This window comes from Ixodes scapularis, unplaced genomic scaffold (assembly GCF_016920785.2).
Source record: "Ixodes scapularis isolate PalLabHiFi unplaced genomic scaffold, ASM1692078v2 PGA_scaffold3__209_contigs__length_174095766, whole genome shotgun sequence".
In the NCBI taxonomy this organism is placed as follows: domain Eukaryota; kingdom Metazoa; phylum Arthropoda; class Arachnida; order Ixodida; family Ixodidae; genus Ixodes; species Ixodes scapularis.
The window spans coordinates 68,936,540-68,954,110 of record NW_024609868.1 but is presented as its reverse complement, the minus strand read 5'-3'; the positions used below and the strand labels follow the sequence as shown (position 1 = coordinate 68,954,110).

The 17,571-nt window shown below is 42.3% G+C and overlaps 1 protein-coding gene across 1 annotated transcript in view; it reads right to left on the bottom strand.

Moving 5' to 3' along the window:
• The window catches only part of LOC121046937 (nose resistant to fluoxetine protein 6), a 43,729-nt gene extending 26,624 nt beyond the window's left edge, over positions 1 to 17,105 (bottom strand). The window contains exons 1-6 of the mRNA XM_042292759.1: positions 16,850 to 17,105; positions 12,094 to 12,302; positions 11,320 to 11,440; positions 9,885 to 9,972; positions 6,651 to 6,676; positions 6,294 to 6,479 (exon numbers count right to left, since the gene is read on the bottom strand). Of these exons, the coding sequence (XP_042148693.1) occupies positions 6,294 to 6,479; positions 6,651 to 6,676; positions 9,885 to 9,972; positions 11,320 to 11,440; positions 12,094 to 12,302; positions 16,850 to 17,105 (886 nt within the window). The remainder of the gene's footprint in view (positions 1 to 6,293; positions 6,480 to 6,650; positions 6,677 to 9,884; positions 9,973 to 11,319; positions 11,441 to 12,093; positions 12,303 to 16,849) is intronic.
• Between the last annotated feature and the right edge of the window lie 466 nt (positions 17,106 to 17,571).

Below are 17,571 nucleotides of genomic sequence, written 5' to 3'. Positions count from 1 at the left end.
GGGCCCTCAAGCGGACACGAGGAAAGGGGAGGAACGGAACGTTTTTCTCCTTCTCCAGGCAGACGGGAGAAAGCTTTCGCCCTCCCGACTCATCTTCTTTCGGTTTCGTTTTTCGAGCAGGTCGCGCACGTTGTTTAATAAATAGCTGTTGAGTTGATTGAGCTTCAGCGGCAGTGAAGGCCGCCTGTAATTCCGTCTTCTAGTCTAAACGTGCAGAACATTTCGGTTGCATTGACGTTTTTATCACTAATTTTATCAAACGAGCAAACGAAGCCGCTAGAAACAGCGAAGTTCCGGAGCAGTGCCAGCAGCGCCACATACACAGGGGGATGGCCGTCTCCGGATTGCGAGACTCGCGCTCGCGGCGAACCGACGGAACTACAGTCACTACAGTAGCGAAACCACGCGGAACTGTGTCGACGTTTTCGACGTTATGGAAACCGCAGGAACTGCGTCCAAGACAGGCAAGTTTTGGAGCCGGTTGCCTGGGTGCCTTCCGTGCTGAGTTCGATTCTGTTTTCCGATGCCGAGTGCAACGGGCGTTCAACGTGGTTCTGTATTTGTGCGTGTCAGCAACATAGCTGCAACATCGTGATGGCAGTGTTGTGGGTTGTGAACAAAAGACTGGAATTATCGCCGATGTGACCGTGTGTTTCCGTATCAGTGGTGTAACAACAAGATGAGATCGTAAACTGTCGGGCATTGATGCCGTTGGTCGGGCCGTGATGAGGGGTTGGCAGGTTGACATTCCGCTTTACATTAAAAAGTTTAATACCACTTGAGGGATTACGTGCAATCGATCAACGTGCGGATAGTCATGTTGGAACGCTAGCCTGAACAGTAGAAGCTCCTATCGCTATCGTACAGTGGCCAATGTGACTGTCGGAATTGTCTCGCCCCCGAGAGCGATTGCGCTCTGGGGCAAGGACTGAACAGTACGAAATCGTGACGGAAAGCACGTATATTTACAGTATGAAATTTCGGCATTCAAAAACAATAGTAGGTAAAATCGAAAATAAAAAGCTACCCTTTATTTTGCTGTTTAAATATACTACGGTTCCTGGAGAAACCTGCCTTCCAAGTGGCGCACTGGGATCAGTGGCGGATCCAAGGGGGGGGGGCGGTGGGGGCGATCGCCCCCCCCAAACGCCTCGCCATTTTTTTTTTTTTTTTGTGGAGCCATTGTTTTTTTAATTTTTTTTTTGTCTTTTTGCTCGCTTTTGAAGCACATCCCTTGGTACGCCAAAAAGTGTGGCGGCAACGCGAAGGGAGTGACGCTGTTGCTTCACTTTCAAGAGCATTCGTAGTGTTACTTATGCGCCATGAAGCCCCTGTTGTCTTTCTTTTGTACGTTTTGATCCTCCTAGGCGCCGAGAGGAAAATATGACTCAGGAACAACCAGGAAACTGGTACATTATTGACACACGCGTCATACAATGCCACATTGTCGCGTTTTGTCTCGCGCGTATCCCGTTACGTGAATAATTATTTCCGTAAAACAAAGCACGCTGAACACTCAAATTTGGTCTGCATGCAGCGAATAAAACTTAGGAATGAAATTAAATTATACCTTGGTAGAAAGTCTGTGCCAACCGGGGCGTACTTCTCGAAGTGAAATCTCGCGCGGAATTATGCACCTCTTTGACGGGCGGTCAACTCGGCAATCTCAAATCGGCATTTCTTTTTCTCCGGAAAGGACTTGCCAAAGGCAGTCATTTATGGCTCACGCAAAGTGAACAGGCTAAGGCACGTCTCAGTGAAGCTTGAAACTTGTGTCTAGGTGATAGCTGGCACTAAACAAAAACTTTCGTTGGGTGCCTTCACTCCAACTGTCGCATTTTGCCCCGCGTCTCATTTGGCCCATCTTACCCTACTTCACTTTGGACAAACGCGATCTATTAGTTTTGGAGCTTCCCCCACACGAGTGTTCGTGCGGTCGAGGTGTTTTTTGACATATCAGTAGTAGTAACCAGGCATTGTGCGCAGCTTTTATCGGCGCCCAGCATGCTCGGGCTCACAAGCGCTTAGCTTCGAAAGCATAGACTGTAAAAAGTAACCGTCAAATTCACGGCGCTATACGCTAATAAAAACTACAAGTACGCCGTGAAGAGGAATTATCTGAAATGCACCGTAAACGAGCAAAAAAACCGAGAGAGAAACGCAAAACTTCATGGAGCAAGAAAACAGAAAGAAAAGACGCGCTTCGCTAATTGGTCACCACGCTTGACCTTTCGGAAGCTGCGGGAACCCAGAGAGTCTCCTCTCGCTCCTTCACCTCCTTTCTTCGTCCGCGCCAGCCGCGCCAACGCAGAACGTAACTGCCTTAACTGAAAAAAGAAAAAAAAGAGAACTAAGAGCAAACAGTAGAGCAACAATGCGACGAGCTAGAAGCATAAACAAAAGAAAGGAACGTTGGTTGGGGCAACGCGGAAAGAAGTGGAAAAAGCTGACGTTCAGTTCATTTTCCCGCCTTCCCACCCATCTCCGCGCCATTTTGTCCTCGTTCGTTTGTGGCATTCCCGGATTTTTGTGCACCTGAAAATGTGGAGCGGAAGGCAACTGGATACTCGAGGCAGGTATTTCACTATCAATCTGCTGCTTGATTGGCAAGGATAGTGTAATGGTGGCATAAATACAACACTCTAAAAGATGTTTACTTGCAGAATTTGTAGTTTCTGTTCAAGCACGCTTGATGGTTGTGCAATTCGATGAGCACGTTTTCAGCTCTCGAATTCTTCAGTGTGTGGACGAAGGATGCTGTCGCCAGTTTGTTACGTAGGATGCTCTCAGGTGTCATATTTTGAGAAGACATAGGCATTGGTACGCCTAAGGGAAGTTTGGTTTGTTTCGAGGAGTTTGGAAAGCTTTCAGTGCACTTTGCCACCATGCCTAGAGGAGTGCCAGACAAGGGAGGCTTTGCTAAAACATCTAAAAGGCCACATCACCGACAGTATTTTGTTTTCGTGTTCGTGCTCCAACTGTCAGAAGGTGTGAAATCATAGTTCGATCACGGCACATTTGAACTGGGCGCATTTACGAGTGACGGGTTTCTTGGGCGACGGCGCATCGCCTGCAGGCCCGCTTCAAGTTGAGGACTCTTCGGCTCGGTCCACTAGTGCGGATTCTAATGAAGACGGTGCTGTTAACGTGATGCAATCCCCTAATGATAACTACGACGTGTTAATGTCTCTGTCTGCAGGAGAAAAAAGGAAAACCGTAAAATACGACCTTGTTTTTTTTTTTTCTATCTGAAGTTCAACGGAACGCTTCTTATGCCGATATCAACAGTTCAAAAAACCATTTATGAATTTCAACGTCGGCGTTTCTTGTACAAACAATACATGTTCGGCCAACTTGCTGAAAGCCTTCAAAACGTGCTTGGTTCAGTCGAGGCTCATAACATCATTGAGTTCATAACATCACTATACAATGATGTTATGAACCTGAATACTACCACCTTTCTCGCCGTTTAAATTGCACCGTAAAAATAACGGCGCGCTGTAAATTTTTTTTTTTTACCGCAAATTTGAAGGCCGACCGTAGATTTCTACGGTCCCCGTTTAAATTTATCGTAAACCAGATTTACAGTGCACCGTTATTTTTACTGTACAAGTTTGGCAGCATCAGCTGCCTGGTATTTGACCGTAAATTTTACGGTCAAATTTACAGTCAGGACGCTACAGTGTAGCGTCCTGACTGTGTGTAGCGTCCTGACTGGTGCCCCATACGAGCAGGTACGTGTGGCGTGCACGTGAATATAGCTTTGGTAGGCTTGCAATTGCACGTGATTTTCCGCACGAGCAGAGACATTGCGTTGGCCAGATGCCCAGCTTTCTGAGGCTATGCAGTCAAAAGTACGGGAGCGTGTGCCTTGGTGTGCATAACCACAGGAAGTTCAAAGAGTTCATCCCCTACAGGTAAACCGATACAAAAGCTCTCAAGATCTATATTATGTTATCAGAGTTTAGTAAAAACGATGACTCCACAAAAAATATAAACACTCCCCCCCCCCCCCTCCCCCGTTTAACGCCGAGGAACCGCCCCCCCCAAAATGGAGGTCTGGATCCGCCCCTGACTGGGATGAGCGCTAGAAGTTTTTGGGCTCGCCACGGCGTAGCTCCGTACACTAAACACCTGCCGTAAGTCGCGGCTTTCACTGCATTCAAGTTGATCGAAAAGCGATTTCTCAGCATGTGCAGCATCACTTCCAGCTGAGTGAATATCCGCTCTACAGAGATTAATTGAAGACGGCAATTGCAGCTTTGCGCGAACAGCACAAATAGAAAAACCAATAGAAATACAGGCTACGACGTGCCGTATGGGGAAACAAACTCATGGCTTCGAACCGCATTGGAGCGGCTTGATTTATTGGCTTTCAAATAATTACGGTATGATAGAGCATTTACTTTTTAATAAGAGATTCATCCCCTGAGCCATTTAAAATAATTTCAGAGGTATGACATTGCTGGAAAAAAATCAACATGCTGGGAATATTTTTTATTGCTTAGGGGGTCACCGAAAAGTTCCGTACGTTCAAAACGACCAGTATAAAAGACGGAAACGCAGAGCGCGGGTGTAGTGTTCGGGTTAGTGTGGTGTTCCGTTAAAAAAAAAAAAAAAAAAAAAAAAGTGTGGTGTTCCGTTGTATGTGCTCAATGTATGTTCACCTTATGCTTGTAATAAGCGTAATGTTTGTATAGTAGAAGGAGCCCCAAGCGCAGGAGAGCGGCTCTGAAGCGCAGTAGTGACCTGAGAAGAGTAAAATACTTTTTGTAGAACATGAATTGGGCTGTACCTAGCGCCACCTAGCCTAGCTACTTGCAATTACTCTGCTTGATCCCGCCATCTGGTGGCTAGCGATTTAACCTTTTACGCTACGCGATAAACAGCGGCTTCGAGTTTGTTCTTTCGAGAGCGTCTTTTGGTTGGCGGATTGAGTTTGCCCTTCTCCGTGATGCGCGGTTGACGAAGGAATTGTGACTCGAGAAACACCAAAGGTAAGACGCAAAGTGCGCGAAGTAACTGGGTATCGGTTGTCTCCGTTTAACATCGCAGTGCTGTCGACGAGAAGACTGAGTAACTGCTTTCGAAACGCAAGTTTCTGTACCTGTGGGGGGAATCTGGCTTCGGAAATAAACACAGTTTGCGGAAAGCTCGTGTTACGCTTTCATTTGCTGCTGCTCGCGTCCCGTACAAGAGACGTAGCGTCCTCGTTAAGCCTTATTGGGCTCGATTTGCTCGATTCGGGGCCGCCATATTGAGATGCAAGCGACGGAGGAACTTTGCTCCCCTGCTTCAGGGACGAAAGTTTCTCCCTTTCTAAAAAAACATAGGTTACAAGACCGTTCGTCCCCTAAGGGAGGACTATCCGTACCCTTTTTTCTAAGAGTAGGAGAACGTCTTCTGCTCGTCGCTTAGGAGAACGTCATCTCCTCGTCTGTATCACGTATTTTAGTTGTTGCACATATTAAGTAGGGCTGGGCAATTGATTGATTAACCTACCAATTAATCGATTATTGCTTTAATCACGATTCATTTTTAAGCGGTTATTTGGTAAAGTATTTACGAAATAAAATAAAGTAAAATTTAAACGCTTTCACCACACAGACGCGGAGGACTACATCTGTATGAAGGGCTACATTTAGGTAAAATTTCAATCTAAAGTAAACTGTACGGGCGACATTTCTAACTCCAGATTAGTGCAGAATGGTACAAATGTTCCGGCGACTTAAATGCTGTGCGAGTGTCCGTTTCGTTTAGCAGAGACCATTGAACCCTCAATGGAGGTCGCACTTGCCGGACAATATCAACGAACCTCTTTGCCTCGTTAGTTAAAGTAATAGTGTGTTAAGGTGAGTGCTTTTGAACTGTTCTGAACTACACATTGAGGTTAATTGATAAAACGTCTATATTTATTTGTTTAGCACACATTCAGAAAAAGCGCAAAAAATGTAATGTAATGTAAAGTTTTACCATTTAAAAATATTATGCATGGAACTATCGAAACCGATTAATCGATAAATTAATCGATTAAAGGATGGCGATTAATCGGGTTAAAATATTAATCGACGCCCATCCCTAATATTTAGTCACTCTTACATATACATCAGTCACTCGGATCCTGCCTGTACTGCCCTCAAAAGAGGGCTAACATTAGTTTTTAAAGAAAGAAAGAAATCCTGCTGAGTTCTTAATTTGTAGTGAATCGCGTGTTGGAAGCCTTTCAGAACGCTTCTTATTTACAATTTCAAGAATTAGGCTTTCGCTGGCGGTAAGTCGGGGAATATGCTTACTGGTGAATTCCGGCTGAACAACCACGTAGACGTGTCCGTATATTACCCAAAGTATGAGCAAGACTTTGACACCGCTGAGGAAGAGTATGGGTTTGTTGTCGGCTCTCGTTTCCGTTCGAAGCAGACGTCGCGTGTTGTTGATGGCCGAAAATATCAGCACCAACTTCAGAGGCCCGAAAAAAGCACCTGCAAGGAAAGCAGCGCCAGGGACTTTAATGACTCACGCAAAGTATGTGTATGTACAGCGTGCGTGATACATAAATCGCCTGGCTGCTTGAAGTGGGACAATCACGACACCTTTTCCATATTCAATTAGTTTTCTTCTGAGGTGAATCACGGCTGTGATTATTCACTCACCCAACATATACTCTTCTAAGTTGGCTCTACAAGCAATCAAACAGAGAACTTTCTAACAACAAATAACTGGCTCAATTTCTAGTCTTTCCGAGTGTTACGCTTTCTATACACACTCCAAGAATAAAAACAAACCTATGAGCATGCATTCCAGTTTTATATAAAAAAAAATTCGATCATCTATACATGAGGCAGAGAGGCGCAGTTGAACACGATGCTTGGAGGGGGGGGGGGGGGGGGGGAGGGGGTGATGCAAATCGGTCCACTCTAGTCCCTAGCTGTTTACATGTTTAGAAGAATGGTTTGTAACTTTTGAGAAGTATAAACCTTTCTTTAAAAAGATAATACGACTCTGTTGCACCCAATCAATACACAGAATATACTGTATAAACTTTGAACTAATGTGAGGGATTCCCGTGGCAGTAAGCAAAAAGGAAAAATGCGTTTCGCGAATAAATAGTATTAGTGTTTTTGCTATGTTAGGCAGTGAAACGTCAGATTCAGTTCTCAGTATTCCCAGGAGGTTTCTCTTCGAGTTTAAGAGTCGTTCATCTGCTAGTGGGAAGTTGTGCAGAAGTGACAGAAACGAGCGAATGAAAAAAAGCATTATTTTAAATGTTTTTTTAAGAAATCCGATAAAGCCTTAAAATATGAAGAATGTTAAAATCATGGTAATGCGAGAAACATATGTAAGATAAAAGTCTTTGGCGAATAGAACGATGCATGCAGAGAAAAGCGAAAATTCGTCTTGTACGAACCGTCTCCCCAACGAGTAGGAACGTCAATAACGACTAAGAATTGTGTCATAATTGGCAAGATCGTTCAGTTTATCAGAAAACCGAGTGCGTGATGTTTATTGCCTCAATGTTGAACACAAGTATTATTAGTGTGAACACCATAATGCAAGATCAGAGGCATTTGTGCACGGCGTGTGAACGTTGGGTTCCACGAATGTTATCCGAGGAGCAGTAAAACACATCTTTGTTGATCGTTCACAGATCGTTCGCGTGCTGTAAGGAAGATGGCGAGGAACCCAAAAAGTGAGGGTGCGCTTCTTCACTTCCTAAACAAGCAAATCGTCACTGTAATTGACATCCTTTGTTTCTTTCGGATTGAACATTTGTAGACTATTTGACGAAATATTAATGAGAAAATGGCAACCAACAAAGTTTTTAAATGCATGATGATGAGCATCGTCTGCTGCTGGGAAACGGGCCACCCCATTTTTTTATTTAAAATTCTCCGAGCAGGACTATAACTTTTGAATCACATAACATTATATTTGTAAATTGGTATCCGGTTTTAACTGCTGGCGCTATATTCTGGGTGGAGTCTGAATGCTCTGCAATGCGTGCACTCCGTTTCTTTTCCTTAGTTGACAATAGGGAGTATTCACTGGCGGCCAGAGCTGTGTGCGCGACTGCTGGGCGCGTGCTGATGGCGAGCTTTCTCAGTTTTTTTTGTTGCAAAAAAAACTGAGGAAGCTGAGAAAGCAAAAAAAAACTGAGAAAGCAAAAAAAAAAAACTGAGAAAGAGAAAACCGGCAACCATCAAGATTGCCGGTTTTAGGAACCTATTAATGTGAGCTTGTTCTGAGCATGCGCTCTAAATAGCACCTACAAATATGGCGTCAAGTAAATGCTCTCTATACGCCTGTCTTCTGCAACGTTATCATGCTCTTGCCCGTACGCATGCTCAGAGAGCGGGGAAGGAGATGAAAGAGAGACAATTGATTGTTTCAGCGAGTGCTGCGCACTCGCCGAAACAATGACCGTGAATAAAAATTTGTGTCGCTGTAAACAAAAAAATGTTTTATCTGTTATTTAGGCGTTACTTCCGTCAACGATCAAAAGTATTCGAACCTGGTTGCGGCGATCTCACGTCAGATCGACTTTTCAGAATCCACTCCAACAGTGTTGCGACCGCAACCAAGCCAGCCAAGGTGCCTAAACAGCAACTGAAGCAGAATAAATGGAGACGTAAAGGAGCTGTGCAACATTTTTAGTGATTTGCTTAAATATTTTGAGAGTTAGTGTCTCGACCGTTCTGAAGCAAAGAAAAAAAAAAACGCTTTTGATTGCATGTCCTAGTTTTTATTTTAAAAATGGACAAATATTAAGGTTTTCGGCACCTTAACTCCTTCACAATCTTCCGAGTCACTTGCGCAGTGACGTCAATGGGGGACGCGCGGGGTTCCGGTGAGGCTCTCCCTCTAGAGCCATCAGTGAGGAGCGAGAACTTACCCGCGCTCGCGACCACGTGACCACGTGCTTGAGTAGCGCGGTCAACATGGCGAAAGAGGGAAAGTCTCTTCCGGGTCTGGGCATCCCCGTCCGGCTCTGCCCCCTTTCCCCTTCGGCTTCTGGCGGCTATTCGCGGTAGCAGATAGAGCTTACGGTTTTGTTGATATCAGATAGATGGCGCCACTAAAACTCCGTATAATAAACGTTTTGCGATGATTCCAGGTCTTTGACGCGTTTATATATATATGTTGGAACGACAAGATTTATAGAAAAATTACCTTTCATCGAGCAGGTATTTGCACAACTTCCTATCTTTTTACAAGTCCCCCATTGACGTCATGCAGCGTGGTTCTCATGGCCGCCGCTCGCGGCTGCAGGTCGGGAAATATTCTAATTTTTGCTCCGCAATTACGCCGCGGAATCGCAATATTTCGAAGGAAGATGTTTTTTCTTGTCCTTTCTGACCAATGCCAAAAGTAGAAGATGAAAATTCTTCGAACGTTAAAGTCGTTGCACAGCTCCTTTAAGAACAGACACATACATGTTACAGCTATCATGCAATACACGCCAGCAGTGTTTTTTTAGCCAAGAGGTAAACCATTCATTTGAAAGCCCCTCTGCTTGATTGACGACAGGAGTACGTAGAAGGTTCTTCCATTTCCTTCTGTCTGGTATGTAAATTTTCCTTCTCCTGTTTGATGTGTCGGTTGCTTTAAAACGGGCCAGGTGAATGATTGTGTGTTTTCAAAAAGTTTCGTGTTTTTGTTTTGTAACTCTAAAGCCGTTGTGCATTTCAGATAAAGAAATTCTTCGTGGGGCTTGATTACGGAATAGTTCGAGACAAAAGGCCCGCACTTCTCACTAAACCCGCTTTTGCTGGATATTTAACGTTCTAACTATGTAAGGGCAATAAATATGTTTTTAGGCCTTGTATAATGGGCAAGAAAAAGTTACATTAAATAAGAGTAACAAAAACATGCATAGTCGTACTTACATAGACACAAGCTGAAGAAATGTAACCCGCTTAGGGTCATCTGTCCTGCAACCTTTTACGGTGGCATTTGTTCCGTAGATTCTTAATACTGTTTGCAAAAAAAGGTAAAGAGACCCGATTTCCTAAATGGATGAAACTCGCTTGCACTCCATTTCAGTATCAAAGGCTCAAACTAATTCTTCGAGGGAGCAGCTGACGTTGTAAAAAACGTAATATGTTAAAACAACTTAATACAAAAAAATACATTTCACAGTTTTATATCGCAGCGATGCACAACAGCTCAGGCTAATGGCCACTCAAACGGCGAAGCATACTCAAGCACGCGCAGCTCCAAAGCTAAATAGTATAGTGGTTACACGTTCTTCATGTGCCTCAAAAGAAAAAAAAAAAAAAGACCGCTGTTGAGCGGAAAACAAATTGGACGGCTTTCCTGAATTAATCTCTTCCTCTTAATAGGCAATTAACACCAACATAGAAGAGCGCAATTTTCGATGCAACAACATGAACGAGCTTAGTCCTTTCTGCAAAATCGCTATTGAGTCTTTCAATTTCCCAAACGTAAGAAGCAAAAACAAAAATATATTAATGCATGGATTGCATTATAACCGAGCTCCCTACTCCCAGACTAGATAACAGAAAGTATAAAACAGAGAGAGGACGAAACACAGACGAGTACATTCTTTCACGAAAGGATGTACTCGTCTGTGTTTCGTCCTCTCTCTGTTTTATACTTTCTGTTATCTAGTACATCGTACCAACACGCTCGTTAGGAATATAATACTCCCAGACGTTTGTCGGTCCTTCCCATGAGCCCGCGCATTCCACGAAGGCGCATAGTTGTCAAGGCATGTCGACACAGCGTATTTGGTTACCGTGGCCACATAATCGGAGCAACATACACACACATTTACTCAGTATTAAACCAACACGCCAATCCCTCGTAAGAAATAGAGTACAGAACCTCTTATTCCACCGACCGATGATCTACCAGTGCGCCAGCTTCAGGACCTTCTAAGTGCGGCGGCACAATTGCATGCTCCACGTCGTCCAGTACAGTCAACCCATGACGATGATTTTTGTAGCGCATGGTTATGTTGTAGAGGAGAGCGATTGCAATTAATAAACATTATGCTTTTTTTTCACTCCTCGGAACGAGTTTTGAATATTTTTCTTGCAAATTTAAGCGATCGGTCTTTAAATAATTCTTATTGCATTACATGACTTGGGAAATAAGGTAGTTGTCATTTATTTAATCATGCTTTTGCCAGATATCGAACTCGAATCCTTTTTATAAAAGTGGTTTGTCGTCAAATTGATTCTCGACATGTTTTGTTGAGGAGTTAGTTGCGGTATATTTCGAAAGATAAATTTTGCTTTCACGGTCTGTTTGTAATATGTGTTCGGTCCTTGTAGCGCAACAGTCATGTTTACTCACGTCCATTTGCGAGCAAGTGTATCTCCTCCGCACTGCAGGAAGAGGGTGTACAGGTACCCAATCTTAAGGCTTTCTTTGCGAGATTCGTGTCGGTTGTAATTTTTATTGGGTCGAACCTTCCCTGTAAAAAAAACAAAACAATGATTAGTGGATGCGTAGGCATCATATGATTTAAAAACAATCCTGTTAGCTTAGCATCATTAAAACCTATACATCCATATCAACATGTCTTCAAAAATGAATGAGATATTCAAATTGATTCTTGAAAAACATGAATTAAAAAATGCTTGATCTATAATTATATTGTCAACAGAATGTGATTTTTTCAATAGATATTCAGCATACGGAAGTGAATATATGTATTTTTTTCAGTTTCACTAATTTTGGTGCAGTTAGGGGTTTATGCGGAAATGTAAATAAATTCCCTGTGACATGTATACACTACTGAGTTAAGACGAAAATTACAGGAAAATGCCTGGAATATACATCGCGAAAGACAATACTCGCAACTAACTGTCATTCAAACAGTCTATAATTATGAAGTCTCTTATGTTTCACGTTGTAAAGAACAGTTAGCTAATTGTTTTTATTTCTGTCACAAAAATATTTTATTAATAGTGTCAGTCATTAGTTCGCCAATCACGACATTAGATTGGTTTTGAAAAATAATCACCACACATAAAAACCAACGAATGAAAAAACCAAGCGCCCTGCAAAATATCGTCTCCGCGCAATTCACAAATGATATAGAACAGGCAGTATGCACATGCTCACCAATAATTCCCCGGCTGCTTGGAAGTGGTGGACGAACGATTCCAACATTGACTGCCGAGGTTCAATAAAGACTGTGCAGTACTGTCCCTTGAATCGGAGTTCACCATCACTGCCGTACATTCTTGTCTTGAGGCACTGTTCATATCCGCCGAGGCTGAGCAAGCTGCCTTCCAGAAGATTGCTAGGCAGCAAGCCGTTGGATAAGATCACTGAAATATCCGTGGTTTATTAATAACTCATTGTTTTGGTCTATCGCGCCCATAAATGACCGTAAAAATTAAGTATATAACCTGTTTGTCTTACATCACCGATGAATAAATCCTTTTCAAAAGTCAAAGCCACCTAGTGGCGATGCTAAAGGCTTTAATTGTGTTGCTCTAATGGACAAGATCACGCATTTTAAGCACTCTCGATTTCGTGGGTCTAAGGTGATGCACGAGGCCCCACTTGCTGGAATAACTTCTCCGTTTTTGGATTCATGCTCTCTATAGTGATCGCTCTCCTGGTGGGGAGACGCTGTTTAGTAACCTCATTAGAGTGTAAGGTATACGGTTCTGGACAGACTGGGTTGACTGACTTTTGAAAAAAGTTTATCAAACTGATAAAAATACATCCCAGCGATTTTGTTAACTTTTTTCCGTGAAGCTCATCTGCAGAATTAGAACCGTTCCGACGTAATTTTTTTATTAATTAAACGATTAACCTGCTAAATATACTTGAGAAGGGTCAAAAATTTTAAAATTTTTCATATGCGTCTTTCAGTGGGATACGCAGAAACTCTCTTCGATTGCATCGACTCGGGACAATTATAATTATGCTTATGTTTGTTTATTTATGTTTATTTAACATGCAATCCCAGTGGTGCATCACAATACAAAAACACACACACACGAACACACGCACGCACGCACACAGACACAAACACACATGAAGCGCTTTGATATCATGCACATAAAAATACCGAACCTAAATAAAATCAGCAAACAAGATCATATGTTCGACTATAGTTCGACTTTATATTTTATAGTATATAATCAACTAAGTTCTTGGACTAGCTCACAGGCATAAACATGTCGATTGAAGGTGACGAAACACTAGTAAACGAAGCTTCCATTCGGGTGACAGGCGAAAGCTGGGAGCGCACACCCACATAAAACAGTTCCATTCACCTCAAAGAGCAAAAAGAGAAATAAAAGCTTACGACGCATAATCAACTGAAGCATGTGTTTGCCGTTTAAAAGATTATGAAAAAAAAAATCATAAGATAACAGAAAAAGTGCTTAGTGTTTAGAGCAAATAATTATTCAGATTAGGACAAAGCTTGCCAATTTTAGTATATAAGAGCTACGTAGCACATTGTTTCATGCGCACTCCATGTGCTACGGCTTGCCTAGGAAATGCAAATTTTGGTCGTTTTTTTTTTGGAACAAAGAACGCATGGTAAAACTAAAGTTTTCATGTAGTCCCGAACCCTTAACCAAAGCGAATGGACGGCTAAAGTGGCACACAAGGGTGTCACATGGATAACGACGGGACAGTATGCGGCTGGAAAGCAGTAGAAACTGTTGTATGGCTTAACCAATCATATTATAATTTATGATCAGGTTTATAACGCTCGGGGTGCATTGCTTTTTTTTTTTTAAGCGAACATTTTTACTGGAATATTAATCAGGCCCCTTGACGCTTATTGAGTAATTACTATATATCTGAAAACAAGTAAATTTAATGACCCTAAGCACATAGAACGCAACTCTTTATTTTGTACGAGTTGAAATTGAGGGAGAGGAGAAAATGAGAGAGTGCTGGGACTTCGGAATATCGAGCTCTGCATGGTTGGAATGATTCGTAGGTAGACGCAAAGCTAGCAGCCTCCGTCTCTACTCAATCTTCGAACGCCTTCTAATGCCAATCACCGACGCTTCATTTCTACTCGAAAATTACTTGCCAATTTCACCTAGACGAATTAACGAAACGATCCGTTTTGTCATACTGTTCCGAGGAGTGACCTTGCTGATCGACGTTTCCTGGATAGAACGCCATGGAATAATCAAAGAGCCGCTGCCCGGGCCTGATGTGTTTGTTTCGCCTCAATTTGTCGCTACGTGCTTACTAAATGGAAACGACCCGCGGTAATTACACTAGAATTGCAGGAATATTCCTCTTGCTAAGCGGTAATGAGTCTCTCAGCCTACAGACCTCAAGGTCGTACAATGAAGGATGTACTACATAGACTCCCAGTCGTTGCCGTGCGTTTCAGATACATAATTTCGGACGCACTGACATAGTGGGATTTGAACAGTTCAGACATTAAACAGTAGCATCAGTTTTTAGATGTGTGCTTGTTTATTTTATCTATACTGACACGAGGCGCATATCTTTGTTGTTATATTTGGAGTTAAAATAAGAGTAAACAGCTAATTCGGCTAAAGGCTTTGTTAGTTTTTTTGCCGTTCCAGCCCAGTCTTAAAGTTAGGTTTCACAGAAGTATCAAAGATATGCACTAGGAGAAATGTATTACAAAATAAGAGCGTGCCTTTTATAATCAATTGCCTTAATTCGAAGAAGTTATAAATGTATACCTACGAATTTGCGAACTTTGCTACCACTTTTTAACTGTCTTCCCAACTCAAACGAATAATTTGTTGAAGGCAACGTTTTAATTATCATTAAATTGCGCGCAATGCCAGCAAAAAGTAGCAACATAGTAAATTCTAGAAACCTCTTTTTAGCGTCAGGACATTTTATCGACGAGAGTTGACCATCAATGACAATTGGTTTATCACTTATAATGAAGAAAGATAGCTTAATTATACACATGGAAAACAATTCATACAATCGCTTCGGGGTAAATATTTTGTCTGTGGTATTTTTGCATCTGTTTTACACTGTACTCCGTGAATAACGCTTCTCAGGATAACGAGCTAAATGAAATATGACCATTCTCATTACGTTAGATCTAAATGCATGTAAAATTGAAAATTATATTTTTATTTGGGCGGGAATATTTTATATTTTTTATTCACTAGCAAGCTCAAAAGTCTGAAATGTTTTATATTTTGTCAGACATACTTATAAGTATGAAAAGTCTAATTGATAACGTTGATAAGGTAGTGGATGTAAAATATAATCATACAAACTTTTTCTGCGCGACTGGTAATTTTTTTAGGATATATGTCTGATTAATATTTCAGAAAAGGCGTTTCTCGTAACGACGGTAGACAATTTTGGAAATGCTTTGTTTAAATTCCAAGGGGGTTTGTTACTATAGTTCGTAAGTCGACGGGCCTAACCGCGGTCTGCATCTTATATTATTTTATAGGAGTTGTGAAATAAAGATATCGAGGACAGATACGCCTGGTAAATGACTGCAGGTATGCACATCACTAGGAATATTATATCATTAATTAGTACGAAAAAAAAAAAAACTAAACGCCTAGAGACACGAGAGCCGCGAATGGGAGTATCGAAACCGTTTTCTAGCATTGTTATCGTTCCCTCAGCGAAGAGCATGGCTGCTCTCTGCTGAGGAATATTGGTTGAACGTTAACTTGTCTGCAATAAGGGGGCTATTGAAAAAGTTTCAGAGTTTATTTCCCTGAGTTAGCTCCCTAGCTTAGTGAAGCTAAGGGCCACATGCGCTAGACTCGACAAACCGGAGACTTTTCAATGAATGAAATACTCTGCCTATAGCGTATACACTATTTCTCATGTCGAGGTTTGAGGTACATTCTAACGTTCAGGATATTATAGGGTGAATACGTCTAGTAATCAGCTGTCGCAGGGAGACATCACAAGGAGACATCGCCACGAAAACTTCGTAAAGTTTTCAACCACGTGATCTAAAAAATACGTACATTGCCGATTGGAATACTTAATTGCGGAGCTTTTAACAATTATTGCAGCGACTACATAAACAGTGACAAAAAAAAAACTCTAAATATTATTAAAAACGCTGTCAGTTCTGAGCATGTGCGGTAACTTTTTTCGGATGTAAACATGTTCGGCAGAGATCTGTCTGATTAGGGAATAAATAGACTGACTGAAAGAATTGAATCTTTAACCAAGCTTGAATAAAAACAAAATACCCCACGTTTTGGGAGCAGCTCGGTCCCATGGTCACGGGTGACTATGGGTTGGGCGAATCTTCTTTGTCGTCTTCATTTATATCATCTTAATGATATAGATATGATATAGGTTCCAGGCCCTGAATATTCTTGATGGAGATGAAGATGAAGATCATTAAGACGACATCGGTGATGACGACAAAGAAGGTTCGCCCAACCCATAGTCACCCGTGACCAAGGCATCGAGCTGATCCCGAAACGTAGAGTATTTTTTTTTTCAAACTTGGTTAGAGAATACATTTTTTCAGTCAGTCTATCTTTTTTTCTGCACAATAGGAGACACCACACATACTACCGCAGCCCACTCCCTGGGAATTCTTCGCCTGGGTAATAGTCGCAAAGACGCGTTTAGCCGCTATTCAGTCACCATTCTCCTACGTTGCCAGTATTTCGTAGCCGAAAAATTAGCACACATGACCAAAATTATGTATTGTCAATGTCAAAGGGGATGTGTGCCCCTTCATCTTCTGCTATGGCGAAGGCAGAAAGGCCTAGAGGCCAAACAATCTTCGTATGCATGGTGTTAAGCTTTACATGTTCTTTTCAGTCATCCATAATCAATACGTTTTAGATGAGGAATCGCACCACATCTGAAAGTCCATAATTGGCACCGCAAAGAGGGTATCACTTACTTCTTATGACCCAGGGATCTCTCTTTTGAACGGCGCTGATGATCTTGAATAAGTCCGAAGAGCACGCCGAGCCAAGTTTCGGACTAAACGCCAAACCAGAGACTATCGGCAGGATATTTTTCATCAAGAGACCCAAGACGTCTTCAATATCCGATTCCAGGCTCCTGGTGACGGTCTCTTCCTCTTGACCGAAGGTTCCGGCCAACAGATTAGAAAGCAGCGTTACCGCGAACGCAGCGCTACATAGCCAATACATCGTGGAACAGCACTTTAAAACGTCTTCTCTGCACAGTGTAATATGAAGCGACTGCCAGAGGTTGAAGATCAAAGTCGGAGCAGTAAATGTGACAGATTTGTGATGCTCCTTCTTTTGAAAGGCAGAAGTATCAATGGGGGAAAAGTGAACGTCGTCCATCGAGGTATTCGCTTTCCTCGTCCGATAATGACCGCTGATGTTCGCCGCCATAGGTAAAACACAACAAAATAGTTGGTTCCTGTCAACCTCCGTGTTGCATTGCCACATTTGTGACCTTGGAGGCACGAGGAATCTTTGTTTCACGGCCGTCTGACTTCTTAATCGAGTGTTGAGTAAGGAGTGCTTAAGCGAACGTAGGAGTTATCAATTGCAATGATTCGTAAACTCTTAGAAAATATTATAAACGACACGAATATGAAACTTAAATTTCGGTGCCTAAGCTTTTAGACTGATTATCTGTGCCATA